The sequence below is a fragment of the Heloderma suspectum genome, chromosome 4 (assembly GCF_057233095.1).
Source record: "Heloderma suspectum isolate Gila_16-S chromosome 4, 16-S_ref, whole genome shotgun sequence".
NCBI lineage: Eukaryota > Metazoa > Chordata > Lepidosauria > Squamata > Helodermatidae > Heloderma > Heloderma suspectum.
Genome location: NC_139461.1, coordinates 79,104,260 through 79,118,319, shown reverse-complemented (window position 1 = coordinate 79,118,319; position 14,060 = coordinate 79,104,260). Strand labels below are relative to the sequence as shown.

At 42.0% G+C, this 14,060-nt stretch overlaps 1 protein-coding gene across 5 annotated transcripts in view; it reads left to right on the top strand.

Moving 5' to 3' along the window:
- The window catches only part of RBBP8 (RB binding protein 8, endonuclease), a 60,492-nt gene that overhangs the window by 23,333 nt on the left and 23,099 nt on the right, over positions 1–14,060 (top strand). For all 5 annotated transcript variants that reach the window (XR_014790132.1, XM_084849719.1, XM_084849721.1 and 2 more), the window contains 6 exons: positions 5,868–5,996; positions 9,404–9,492; positions 10,042–10,115; positions 11,385–12,246; positions 12,499–12,625; positions 12,933–13,024. Coding sequence is in view for 4 of the 5 variants with exons in the window: in XM_084849719.1 (XP_084705845.1) it covers positions 5,868–5,996; positions 9,404–9,492; positions 10,042–10,115; positions 11,385–12,246; positions 12,499–12,625; positions 12,933–13,024 (1,373 nt within the window). In the remaining variant the exon portion in view is untranslated. The remainder of the gene's footprint in view (positions 1–5,867; positions 5,997–9,403; positions 9,493–10,041; positions 10,116–11,384; positions 12,247–12,498; positions 12,626–12,932; positions 13,025–14,060) is intronic.

Here is a 14,060-nt window from a genome sequence, read left to right as displayed (position 1 = left end):
CTGTCAGACGACCTTGGACAATTTTCTAATCAGGTGATGAGAATGGCTCAATGTTTGGGTTTGGAAACCCAACCAGTAACCTCCACAGTACAGGATCCAGTTTTTGATGCTGTGGATGCTGAACTGTGTTGACCTGTCACCAGACTTCTCCTTCCTGCACAGGAAGAGATTATAAACAGTCCTTGAAAGCCCCATCCACTGTGCCACCAACATCAAACCACTTGGAGGGAATGTATCATTTGCCAGAAGCCAACACAGAATACTTTTTCAAGTACCTTGCTCCAAACTCGGTTGTGGTAGAGGCTGGACAGAGGAAGTTTCAAAGAGCGCATTCTTCTCCACCTGATAAAGAAGGCAGATGCCTTGACCTACTTGGTAGGAGACTGTATTCCTCTGCAGTGATGGGCCTTAAAATCTCAAACTTCCAGGCAGCAATGTTGGCGTATCAGCTACTGTTGTGGGATAAAGCTGGCTGCCTCTTTGAATATTTACCAGTTGATAAGAAGGAATTAGGCTGCCTTTTCCAAGCCGAGGCAATGAAGTTCTCAAGGCAACAGATAAATGTGTCTCGCCATCAAGTTGATTGTGATTCAGAGGTCCTCGTCGGATCTATCGCTTTACGTCGCCACACCTAGTTGAGGTCAGCTGGCCTTCCTCAAGAAACTAGAGCATGCATTAAGGATCTGCCCTTCAGTAGTCAGAGACTGTTCAATGCAAAAACTGATGATGCATTGGAATCAGGACAGAAGGCCCGTACCATGACACATCTAATGGAATTCACGCCCCAACTGGCTCTCAGACAACGGCGTTTGTTCCAAACTCCTACTACCAGGTTCCAATCTCAACAACCAGGGTCTTTGCAGCAGCAGCAAGTCCTCAAACAACAACATTGGGAAAGTTTTTCTTGGGTTTGAAATTTTGTAGCTATCGCTGCAAAACTGACAACAGAAATAAGTGGAGCCATTGACTCAAAATCCCTTTTTCGCCCCTCTGCTTGTCCTCCTTCGGAACTCTTCTGTCCTCCTATCATATGGCTTGGCGTAACATCACATCACATTCCTGGGTCCTTTCCATAGTCCACAGGGGCTACAGGATTGAGTTTGTCACCCACCTGTGCTCAGTACCCTGTGTTTGACTGCTCCATCTCAGGTCCTCCACTTCAAAGTTCAGTTGTGTTTCAGCTTTGTATCTCTCTGTATAATCTACTACCTCCATTCTTCCCTTTCCCTCTACCCCTTTCCCTGCAATAAACATTTATTCAACTTAAGGTTGGTGTTATTCCTTCTGAGCAATCTCAGTGCTAATTTCAGTGCCTCTTGGCCTGGGAGGATAGCTGCTGGGTGTCCTGTGGGGACCCGAGGCCAGGATTGGCCTGTCCTAACTTGCAGGAGGGTTGGGATTGTTCCCAGCCCTCCTTCACACCTACCAGTTCCAGGTGCTACCTTTCAGCCTAGCCACCACTCGAAGGGTATTCATCAAGTGCATGGCAGTGGTCTGTTCCCATCTCCAAATGTGAGGTATCAGGTATACCCATATATCGACAATTGGTTTCTGGTGGCATCACTGTGCAGCCATCTTCTTTGGTTGATAGCAGTGACCTGCAATCTCCTCCAGAGCCTGGGACTTTGCCTTCAATCTCGAAAAGTCTCATCTGCTATCTACCCAAGCTCTACAGTTCATTGGTGTGTTGCTAGGCTCCTCTCAGCCAGAATGTTTCTTCCTCAGGATCAAATGGAGGTGTTGATCTCATTGGCAGCAGAGCTGAACTATTGCAAGTCCATTTCAGCCCTCAAGATTCAGCGGCTATTAGGCCTTATTGCTGTGACAACATCTGTGGTCAGATACACTTGGTTGAATATGAGATCTCTCCAGAACTGGCTCATAAGCAACTACGATACCAAGTGGGATGCCTGCCAGACCAAACTCCGGCTTCCACGGGATGTTAGGAACTCCTTACAGTGGTGGGTGATGCCAGCCCACGTGTCAGAAGGCATACCCTTCCTTCAGTCCTCTCCATCCTGAGTAGTAACTATGGATGCATCATTCTCGGGATGGGGAGCCCACACATGGTCCACAGACAGTGGTTGGCATCAGAGGCAATGCAACATATCAACATTTTAGAATTCAGAGCCGTAACAAAGGTTCTTTGGGTGTTTGAGCTGGACTTGGTGGGCAGACTGATCCAGGACACCTTGGACAACACTACAGTGTGTACCTCAACAAGGAAGGGGGTATGAAATCACTTTCACTCGTCAACCTAACACTCAAGATCATTCAATGGTGTTCACCTGGGACAACACTACAGTCATTGTGTACCTCAACAAGGAAGGGGGTATGAAATCACTTCCACTCGTCAACCTAACACTCGAGATCATTCAGTGGTGTTCACCTTGTCTGATTGGACTGGTCACAACCTATGTTGCTGGAATGGGCAATGTGTTGGCTGACCAACTCAGCCAGACCAAGCAGACCTCCCATGAATGGGAGCTGGACAGATCAGTCCTGAGAAACTTGTTTCACCTCTGGGGCACACTGGAGCTGGATATCTTTGCCACACAACACAGTGCTGTTTGCCAAGCCTTTTGCAGTTGGCGGGCCATGGCACGGGTTCATTGGGAGGTGCTTTCATTCTCCAATGGACGGGAGTGTTGTGTTACCTTTTTCCGCTTTCCCCCTCAATTACAGGAGTTCTGACAAAGATTGGAACAGACAGTACCGAATGAATCACAGTGATGCTGTGTTGGCCGCGTCAGCCGTGGTTTGCCCCGCTACTCAGAATGGCTCAAGGGCAATATCATCGTCTTCTGTCACACCCATCCCACCTCACCAGGGAGAATGGGAGGGTCCAGCATCCAGACCTCTCAACCCTTCACTTGACAGTCTGGAAGATCGGGTGACTGAGACTGATTCCATTCCTGCATCAATTCAGAGGATCTTTGATGCTGCTCGTAAGCCTTCTACACAGCACTCCTACACAAGGAAGTGGGCTGCTTTCTCATCTTTTGCTCAAGCTCAAGGTGTCCACCCAGTCTGGTGCTCCTTGCACCAAATCCTACAGTTTCTTCTGTCCCTTTTTGAAAAACGACTCAAGTTGTCATCTTTACGAGCTTATCTGTCTGCAGTCTCTGCTTTTCATCCTCTTGTTGAGGTGTTTTCAGTCTTTCATCATCCAACAGTGAAAAGGTTTCTAAAAGGGTTTATGAATCTGTCACCACCCATTCGCTCCACGGTACTTTGCCGGAGTCTGTCTGTCTGGTGCTGAAGGTGCTGTCATCCAAGCCCTTCGAGCCTCTTGGCAACAACAGATTTGCGCCTTCTGTCCTGGAAGGTTGCTTTTTTGGTGGCCATTACATCTGCATGATGTGCTAATGAGCTCTGTGTGCTCAGAGTAGACCAGCCTTACCTTACCTTTCACCAAGACAAGGTGGTCCTCAGAGTGGACCCTTAGTTCTTACCCAAAGTTGTGTCGGAATTTCATTTCAATCAGGACATTATTCTGCCTGCGTTCTTCATTTCTCCATCTAGGCCCTCGGAGCTGACTTTGCATTCACTCGATGTGTGACGCATGTTCACCTTTCACAAGTCAAGGACTGAGCAGTTTCAATTTTCACCTCACCTGTTCATCTGTTACAGTAGCAAGGGTAAAGGCCAGCCACTTTCAGCTCAGTGCTTCACTTCCTGAGTTGTCAAAACATTATCATATGAGCTAACTGGACTCGAACTGTCTGCCCAAGTCTGAGCTCTCTTTACATTCAGCAGGGGGGCTGCCATCCCTGAACTATGCCACATTGCAACCTGGTCGACACTGTCTACCTTTGTTAGACATTACAAACTGGAAGTTCGGGCTAGAGCTGACGGACTTCTGGTTGTGCCTTCCTTTCCTCTGTGTTGTTTTATTTAATTAATAAATAAATACATTTCTTAATCGCCCATCTGGCCAGTCACCCAGCCACTCTGGGTGATGTAAAATTATACATTAAAACATTATTTAAAAATACCCTAACCCACCCCAAATGTCTGCCTGAATAACCAAGTTTTCAGTGCGTGGCAGAAGCTCATTAAAGAGGGGGCATGACGGAGCTCCCTGGGGAGGGAGTTTGTAATAGGACACTGACCTACCTTCTTGTCAGTTAGTTGCTACTTGCCCATATGTGTGATGGACAGAGACCATGAAGAAGAAAGACAGGTTGCTGCCCGTAAGTGTAGTTCTTTGCGTGGGCATCTGTGCATTCACACAACCCATTCACCATCCTCTCTTCGGTATCATACTTGAGTTCGATGTTGGATACCAAAGGTATTTCTTTTTGGCTCCGAGGCCACAATGTCGGTCTCAAGGAACTGAGGGAATAAATGGAACCCACCAGGGTCGTGTGCACTGGGATGGTGGGGGAAGGGCTCCCGCCAAAATTCCTCACCTGTAGAAGTTTCCTGAATTGAGGTTCCATGCAGGTGCAGAGCCCATATATGTAAATGCACAGATGACCACTCAAAGAACTACAGGTACAGATAGCAATCTCTCTTTTCCCTACTGCTGTGGGCACATCTGCAACCATTAGAGGCAATTAGTATAAAGCTCAATGGAGCTCTCTTTCCTCACACTCTTTCCCTGCCATCCCTCTCTTGGGGAGCCTGAAACAACAAGAAATACATTTGCACTTCCTCTATGTAGCTGTTCTGTTTTCCCTACCCCATCCCTGGATCACAGATAAGCTACTCATTCTCAGAGAATGAGGAATCTACCCAAGGGGTGAACTAGACAGCTGGATGTAGGCATTGATGGCATATGTATTAAGGCATGTATGGGCCTTAAATAGCAAATATACTGAGCTACATCCACATCCAACCAAGAGGTTGGCAGAGGAAAGGCACTGAGCCCTGTTCCGATCCCCTTCCACAGATGCATCTGTAGGGGATGGATCATGTCCTATGCTCTTAATGTTTTAATTCCAGTTCATTGCTTATCATTTCCATTGCACTTTATATAGATATGGTATTCAGAGAAATTTATTTTTCCATTTTTTATTATTTTCACAAATCACAAGAGAAAACAAGAGAAAAAAGAGAGACAGTTATAACATTTCAAACATAACATAAGGACTCAAACCATCCATGAATTTAGAATTCCAGTACGTTATGAAGAGTGACCAATTCTGAATAAACTTGTTTACAGAACCTTGTTCTTTATATCTTCAATGTTATCAATTTTATCATGTAAACCATGTTCCAGACCTTCTGGAACCAATCTTCATTAGACAGAATTTTGGTCTTCTTCCAGAAAGCAGCTATCAGTATTTTACTAACTGTTAAAAGGTTAACAATAAGCTCCAAGTCACAAGATAATTTAAGTCTTTAAGATAGCCGAGTAAAACTCACACTGGGTCCATTGGTATTATATATCCCGTCATTTCATAAATGCTTTGCAAAACCATCTCCCAGTAAGCCAGCTGGGACTCAGTTTTCCTTCTCTAGGGAAATATTGTTGTGAGGTATCCACAAGTGTAAGGGCTTTACAAATGTTCTTAGTAATCCTAACAGCAACCCTGCAAGATAGGCCTATAATATTATTCCAGTATTGCAGTGAGAGTAGTGGATTGTTTAAAGCTACCTGGTGAGTTGGTGGCTGAGTTGAGATTTGAGCTAGTGACTTCCTTGCTCATACTCTGCCACTATACTATACCAATTTTCATAGGCATAAGGAATAGTCAAACTCTATCAAAGCAATCAGGAATCATGGTACACTCAAGTCAATTTGTTAGGATGAGAGCATCAGACATTTAAAAAGAACAGATCAAGGATGTCACCTTCATCTAAACATTATTATACGATGGTGCTGTATCTGATTCTGACCTTTATTTTTCTCTTTCTAGAGCTTGGGAAGATTCTGTTGTCATCCACTCAAAGGCATGTGTGTTCTGGAAAAGAAATATTGGTGGCAGATACCTGTGATCCACAGTTGTCTCCAATATCGCAGTTGTCCCCCGTATCAAGCAGATATAGTGAGTGTTGGCATTATGTATTTAATAACAGTGGAAAGGAGTGCAGTGAACTGTGCTTAAGAAATCTCTCTTTTCCTGTTCAAGTTTTTTTGGCAAAAGAAAAAGCAATAGCCTATTGCTGAATTACTTCTGGGATGACAGGAGGGGCAATGAAATACTTACATTTACACTTTCTTTGTATAGGTTAACTATTCTTAGCTTTCCATCTCGCTAGACAAAGGAAAAAAGCTTCAATTTGCCACCAAATTTCACCAGCAAATCACTCATTTTCCTTTTTGCCTAGCAAATGCTAATGATGTAGCACAAGTGCTGGTTTACACCAATGGTGTAACAGCATTGGATACTACCTAGTATTCAGTTACATTGCTGTCTTGACATTCAGATGGAAAAACATTGACATACAAGCAGCATAGTAAGGATGGGCACCCTTGGGTTGAGTTTGGAGATTGTAGCACAACACAGGTAGATGTAGTCTTAATGATGCAACCAAGCCATGACCACATGGTCAAGCCTTTAAGTAGCATAGATAACTTCCTTCCATATGTCCTGCTAGGATTCAAGAAGGAACACACTAGCCAAGCAGGCTGTGGCATGAGCAAGGTGGCATGCAAGAAACAAAATCCTGAAGCAGTACCTGTGAGCTCCAAATATTATCTCCCTGCCCCAGCCCCTTCAGATTATGTACCCCTAACATCTTACTGCATATTTGTAATGATTTTAGTTGTTTAGTTGTTTTAAGCACTTTGGGAGCCTATTTGGACTGAAAAACTGAATACAACTACAAAAAAAAAAGTCTGTTCGATCAGTCAGCTCAGGGCAACCTCTTGTTGATGTCCACTATGCAGTAAGCACAAATAGTGATGGCACACAGAGAAGCATTTTTGTTTGCTTCTCTTCTGCTTTAGACTTTCCTTTCATAAAGATGCATATAAACAAGTATTAAAAACTATTTTATTTTTACAAGGAAGCAAATCTTTTAGACATATGCTTGATATGTAATTGTATCCCAAATTATATATTTTAGCAATAGTTTTCATTTTTTATATCTATCTCCTAATATAGATTAGATGATAGATATTAAATTAAACCAGCCATGAAATTAAGCAGATGTGTGTGATGTCAGTGAAAAGAGAATATGACAGGGTCATACAAATATTGCTGAGGGCTAATATGAAATTGTAGAAATGTTCAAAACAATAAACATTCAGGCAAAACCTGAACCAGTGGTCTGTGACAGTCTAAAGCTTTTTCTTTAAAACAAATAATTTTCACAAGTTTGGAGACTCAGTTGAAGCAAATCTGGATATTCTGATGTGAGGAAAAGGTAGGATTGAAGCTGACCATTTGCATGTCACTTTTGGCCCAGTTTGCATGTAATGTCTAACTATGGGTTAAACAAGCCATAGCTTTTGGGGGTCACACAGCAGCAAGTGAGTGTGTTGTCTCCCACCCATTTCCACTTTGCATTAGCTTTCATAAATGCCCTGTTGTTTGATGTGATATCAGAACCTGGAACTCTGGGTCGTTGAGGGACAAACAACCCAGAGTTTTAACTCATGGTTTGTTGTTGGGGTAAAACTCTGGGTTGTTTCTTCCTCAACCCAAATGTCCAGGTTCTGATGTCTCATGAAACAACCCAGGAATGGGGTTCCTAAGTTGTTTATGAAAGCAGATGCAAAGTGGAAGTGGCAAGCTCACAGGAAGCAGCACACTCACTCTGGTGCAAACCTGCCAATTCGTGGGTTACCCATGAATTGTCATTATGTGTCAAACTAGGTCAAAAAGTTGAAGAATTTAGAGTTGGCTCCCAGCCAGAGCCAGTGAGATGGAAGACCTCAGAAAACAATCAAGTGTGAAAGATACTCTATACTGATCATTACTAGATGCCCAGACACATTACATCGGTTATTGTCAGTAAGAAGGGACACAGACATGACCTACACTTGGCTGCTAAGCACTAGTGTTAATGCCTGGTCCTAGAGATGATGAGTACAGAAGCCCCTGAAGATGAGTGAATGCACCATGCTCCCTTGCTTTAAAAAGGAAGCCCCCTACTTAAACCATACCCGATGCGTGGCTCACTCCACAAATATACCAAGCTGCCCATTTGCCAGGACGTTTTATGGTTTGTTATGGGAAGCCATTCGTCCAAAACTATCAGAAGGGGTTGGATAAGCTCCAGGAACTTCAAGCGTTTTCTGTTGTGAACTTTATTTTGAAAAATTATTATGATTGTCTAGTTTGTTTCCTGATCTGAGCATCTGAGAAATAGGTTTAAATTTTAAATATGCACTTTCAGTTTTAAAAGTTTTTTTAACATAATGTTTGGTTTGGGGTATTTTGTAGCATGTACATTATCAATGTGCTTTTATTACCAGTTATAATGGTATAATTATTAGACTGGAATATCAGATGAATCTGAACTCGGGGTTCAAGGTGCTGGTTTTGGTCCTCATACCTTGTGACCAGGGTGCTCCCCCACTTCACTTGGAAAGCCCCGAAGTGGAGGATGAAATTGACAAGTTCTTTGACAAGTACAGAATATGGCTGCTGGGCTAATCAAAGTTATATGTGGAGAGGATGAAACTGACAAGGATATTTACAATGGGAGTATGTGTCTGCGGGCCCACTTAGCCGGCAGGCAAACTTGTGGAAGTGTGCACTTGCGCAAGACTCCCGATAAAAAAAATATTTTAAAAAAACATTATGACCCCATTTGCTCAAATTTAAAGACCCTAAAAAAGAAGAAGAAAAAAAGATCCCATTTGTGCAGCTCCCATTTGCACTGATCCCGTAAATCACAGGACCAGAAGAAGGAGGAGGAGGAGGAGGAGGAGGGTCTATTTAATGTGCACAAAAAAATGAACATTTCCAGAATTGGGGGAAAAAACCCACTACAGTCTGCCATTGTTGATCAGAACAGAAAAACTGCAAAATCCCATCAGGCGTAAACAGAACAGAATTCCCAGCATTGCACATCCCTAGCTTTAAACTGTTATTACTAGTTTCTGTAACAATGTTTTTATGCTATTTTATGGTTTTATTATTCTTTTTTGGTCGTTATTGTATTGTAAATTTTTTATTTCCTGTTATGATCTGCCCTGCAAGTATGTTATATGCAACCTATTAAAATTGCTGCTAATAATAAGAAGTCTGAAGGGCATTCTTTGAATAGATGTGGAAGACTACATGAGGGATATCTCTACATTAACTTGCCCCTTAATCAAGAATTCAATAATGTTCTCTTGAAAATAGTCTCAAAGATGAAATCATTCTTCCATTATTTCATGATTGTCAATTTATGAACCCTTTTGAGATCTAACTCAGTCTATAAATATACTAGCAAGAGTGGAATACATTTTATCATGCATGGTATAACTTACTGATTTCTTTCTCCGTTGGTGCAGATGAAAAAGTGACAGGAGAATGTCCTGATATAGCATCACCTTTTAACTTGGCTGCGGTTGTTGCAGAAACCCTTGGGCTTGATGAGCCTGTGAGTACTATTTTGATTATCTGTCACAAAGTCTAGTTGGGAGATTAAGGGTGCAATCCTATGGAGATAGTCATCAACCTTCAAACTCAGAGGCTGACAACTATCCAATACAGGACAGCTGGAGTATGGAGGCGATCCGTGCTCCAGGCACCCAGCATTTTTGGCTAGACAGGTGATTTTGCCTGTCTAGCTGGGGAGCTTTGGAGCAGGAGCGGGGGAGGCCACATGGTGCATAGGAGCTGCGTCACACAGCTTCCGTGGTCTCCTCCCCGCCCCTGGTACTGTCCCCTTTTCCCTATCTCTATTCTCCGTTGCCCAGCATGGAGACATAGCTGGTGTACAGAGAACCGTGTCTGCTATGGGGGGGGGCGGAGGAAGGGGTGAGGAGTGTGGTTTCTGGGAACTGAGGTCAGAACCCTGGCTCCAACCTTGGTTCTCAGAAACTGAAAAATCCTGTGGCCCTCTAGACAAGGTCATTAAAAATATTGTGCCATAGCAGGAATCCCAAAATGTTTGAATTGCTTGTGAAATTATATTGTTGTTCCATAGGTGCCTCAGAACAAAGCACAGGGAGTTTCCAGAAAACAGTTAATCCGTGGGTGTCCTAAAAGTGACAACATGAGGTGAGTTTTAGTATTTAAAACTGGACGGATCAGCTCCTCCCACATATACCTTACCATACTTTGAGGCCATCTCCAGAGGCCTTTCTCCAGGTGTCCTTGTCAAATGATGTGAGAAGGCTAGCTACCAGGAAGTGGGTCTTTCTGGCTCTTAGCACCCTAGTTATAAAATAACCTCCCCAGAGAAATACCACTCTATACTTTTTTCAGTGCCAGGCAAGGGTGTTTTTTTTATTCTTTAGCAACTTTTTAATGGCTTCTTAAGTAAGATCTCTTGTGCAGCTTATGGATCTTATTGTATTCACTGTTCTGTTGATTTTATTCTCTGTTTCTTTTATGCTATATTTTTATGCTGCATTTTGCATTTTTAATGCTGCATTTTGTATTGTATTTTGAAAAGTTTAATGTTTTCATTGTAATCTGCCAAGATGACTTTTGGTTATGGGGCAGCAAGTGAATGTTGTAAGTAAATAAATAAATTTCATTAAACTGATTGCATATGGACTTGTATAGCATAACTTTTTCAGTCTTTGTAGAAACTGGTATCCTAATAAAGTAGTATAGAAAATTCATCAATCAAGAAATAACACAATTAAAAATTCAGATATTGTAAAAGAAAAATATATATGGCCTGTTTTAAAAAAAAATTCTTTTTTGCCCGTTATTCTGCCTCTGAATAGACATACTGCTACCTTAAGGGCCAATACTGAACTTTTTCATACTTGTGTCTTTGTTTAGTTATGTAGGAAAACAGGGCAAAAATGGCAAATGTAAAAATGCAAATGATAAGTTGTTGTACTACGTGTGTATATATATGATGAATTCTACAGTTTTAAAATAGCCTGTTGTATCTCGGAACTAAAAATTAAGGGCTCATATTTCATATACTATAAAATGCCAATGTAAATATGGACAAAAGTTGGTGGCAACATCCACTAAAAGCTCAGATACCCAATTGAATACTTCAATCAAGTAGACACGCTTTTGTGTCAAACAAAACTACTTGCTTTTAGACTTTACATCTATTGGCCCACCATACCACACTTTCCTTCAGAATTAGGGTTTTCCTAGTGTGGTGTATGCCCAGCTCTGTTTATATTGAAGTTTCTGACAGTAAATTCAGGAATTCTGAAGGTGGTGATGGTTCTATGTTTAATTTCCCTTTTAAATATCAGGTAATGCCCTATGTTGAATGTTACTTTTCTCAGTGGACTGATTTTTCGTAATTCTCATTAGCAGAAGAAAAATTGTTAACTTTTTAACTTTTTTCAGATTTTCAGGTCCATCTGAGGACACTTCTCCACCTATAGATTGGGATTCTAAGTTACCTTCTCCTGTTTTTGGAGCATCTGCTGATGTGAAGAACCGGAGTCTTTCCCCTTCTGTGTTAGCAACAGGACGGAAGTCAAATCTGAAAATCAACCCTATAAACAATTCTTCCCTTTCTAGATCTGAGAAAGTGAGATCAAAATCTGAAGATGTTTCTTTTGTTGCATCACTTAATCTTGGGTCTGAAATAACCTCGGTTATCAGTCAAGCACCAACTGGTAGGCAAGTGGTCCTGAAACAGAATTCAGACGAACCCATAACATGTGTGACTAAAAGACATTTAGATAAAAATGAGACAGTCAAAACTGGCTTCCTTGTTGCATCGCAGAAACTGTTAGGAAGCAGGTGTCCTAAAAAGAAGAAATCTGATGAGAGGAACGGGCATGTGACTAGCTGTGAAAAAGAAAATGCCTTCCCATCCCATGCAGACATTTCTCCTGCTACCAATAGAGATAATATCACTGATAAGCCTTTAGATCTATCTGATCGTTTTTCTGGTTTTCGCTGTCAAGAAAAAAGCCACATAATTGCTGAGAGCTCCAAAACCAAGCTGAGGCAGGTGACTCTCCATGATGTTTTTCAACCACTAATGAAAGATTCTTCATCTAAAATCATCAGTGGTAACTACTTAACGAGCAAAGATTCACAAGAGGATCCCTGTATACAGGAAGCAATCCTGAAATCTCTCAGCAAAGCATCCCCAGAGAAAGACTCTGAAGTACAAATAAAAGAAGAAATTACTACCTTGTATAATCCACCTTTGCCAAATGATGCCCTAGAATCCAATCTCTCTGAAGATATGGAGGTAGGTTTGTGTTCAATACTTTTATGTAGCATAAATAATCACCTGTATCTTCCAGGAAAAGCTAGTGTTTCACTTGCTCCTTTGCCATACTGAGTTTTTCCTATGTGAAGATCATGCAGTATTTGCAGGAGATACTTTCCTGCTGCTTATTTCTGCATCTAGGGTGCAGGGTCAGAAGACTGATACATCTGGCTAACAAGAATAATGATCAGGGTAATGCTGAAGTTGTTTAAATTGCAATTGCATTGGTAGGTTGCTGCTGACCATGAACCAACAAGTAAGAGAATAAGATCAGGACTTGGAGTGGGTGAGCCAGCATCTGTGCTTCAGCCAAATCCTTGCAGAGTGACAAAAGCCACACAGCTCTACAATGAGCAAGGTATATTTTTATTCATTATATTATAAAAAAGTAGGAATGTCAGGGGGTTTGCTGGTTTACCCTTTTGTTGGTGTTACCATAATCTAAACATACTTACAGTTAAGGCCTTTTTACATGCCATCTCTTTTCATGGGATCACCTCTTAATTTTTTATTTCATATTCTGTTTTAAAACTTGCCTTATTTATGACACCTGAAGTCTGTAATTGCTACTGCCTGCTATTTGTGTCATTTTATTTCTGGATGTAGTTAGAATTCTGTGACTTTTAGAACATTCATTATTTTACAAGTTCTATTTTCTTTTGAAGATAAAACATTATTGGAAAGTGTGCAGTGGAGTATAGATCCGGGAGCTGACCTTTCCCAATACAAAATGGATGTTACTCTCATAGACACAAAGGTAAGCACTGTTAAAATGTAACTCTTTAAGCTCACAGAACAAACAAAAATGTGTTATGACTATTAGCCTGTTAAACTTGACCCAAAATAAAACAGAATTATAATGTTTACTTTCTTTAAAGTAAATTTTACTTTGGGAAATAGTATCAAAATGTAAACTTAGTTACTGATCATGCAAATATTAGGAGCCAATTCAAATGTGTAGTTTCTGACTTGTGAGAGTCCTCTTTGTGTAACTGTACCAGATCAGGAATGCATGTGGGAGATTGTTTGAAAGTGCCACAATATCAGAAATGTTCTGCCCATGGAAAAGGTACCCCTACTTCCTTGCCTCTCACTCAGGAAAGCTACCCTACTTGCCTTTTTGAGCCTCAGTTCTCACTGAGAGTGTTGTAATTCATTGAACTGTAAGGGAGCAATCCTTTGGCCACTAGACAGCAGCTAGACGGCCATAGGATATCCTGTTTTCCAGGAACCGACCAGAGAACCGACCTACACCCACTTCTGCGCTGCCTTGGAGGCAGCGCAGAACAGCCCCATACTCTGCATTCACAAGAGGAGTGGGGAGCGGCCAGAAAGGGGCGTGACTGGGGGCGTTCCGGGGCGGGTAGGGTGGAAATGCCTGAACAACACATCCAATGTGTCGTACAGCAGCCTCCTCCCCTGCTCAGCCCCACTACAGCTAGACAGCTGCAATCGGCTGTCTAGCCGAAAATGCAGGGCAGGAGAAGTGCAGAGGGAATGATCCCCTCCATGCTTCTCCTGCCCTGCTTTGGATAGGCGGTCTCCTCCGAGTTCAGAGGCGGCCGCCTATCTGGATAGGATTGCGCCCTAAAAGGTTTAGTAAATATATTTGAACTGCTGATGATTTTGGTTGGTTGCTTTCCTCAAATGTAATTGTTCATTTTCTAACATGAAACTGACCTGGTACATCTGCTTGTGACATTTATGACATAGATCTTGAAAGTTTGGCATTTTATAAAGGCCTTGTTTTGGAGAACAATTGGAAGAACATTTTCCTAGCAGCGTGCTGCCAC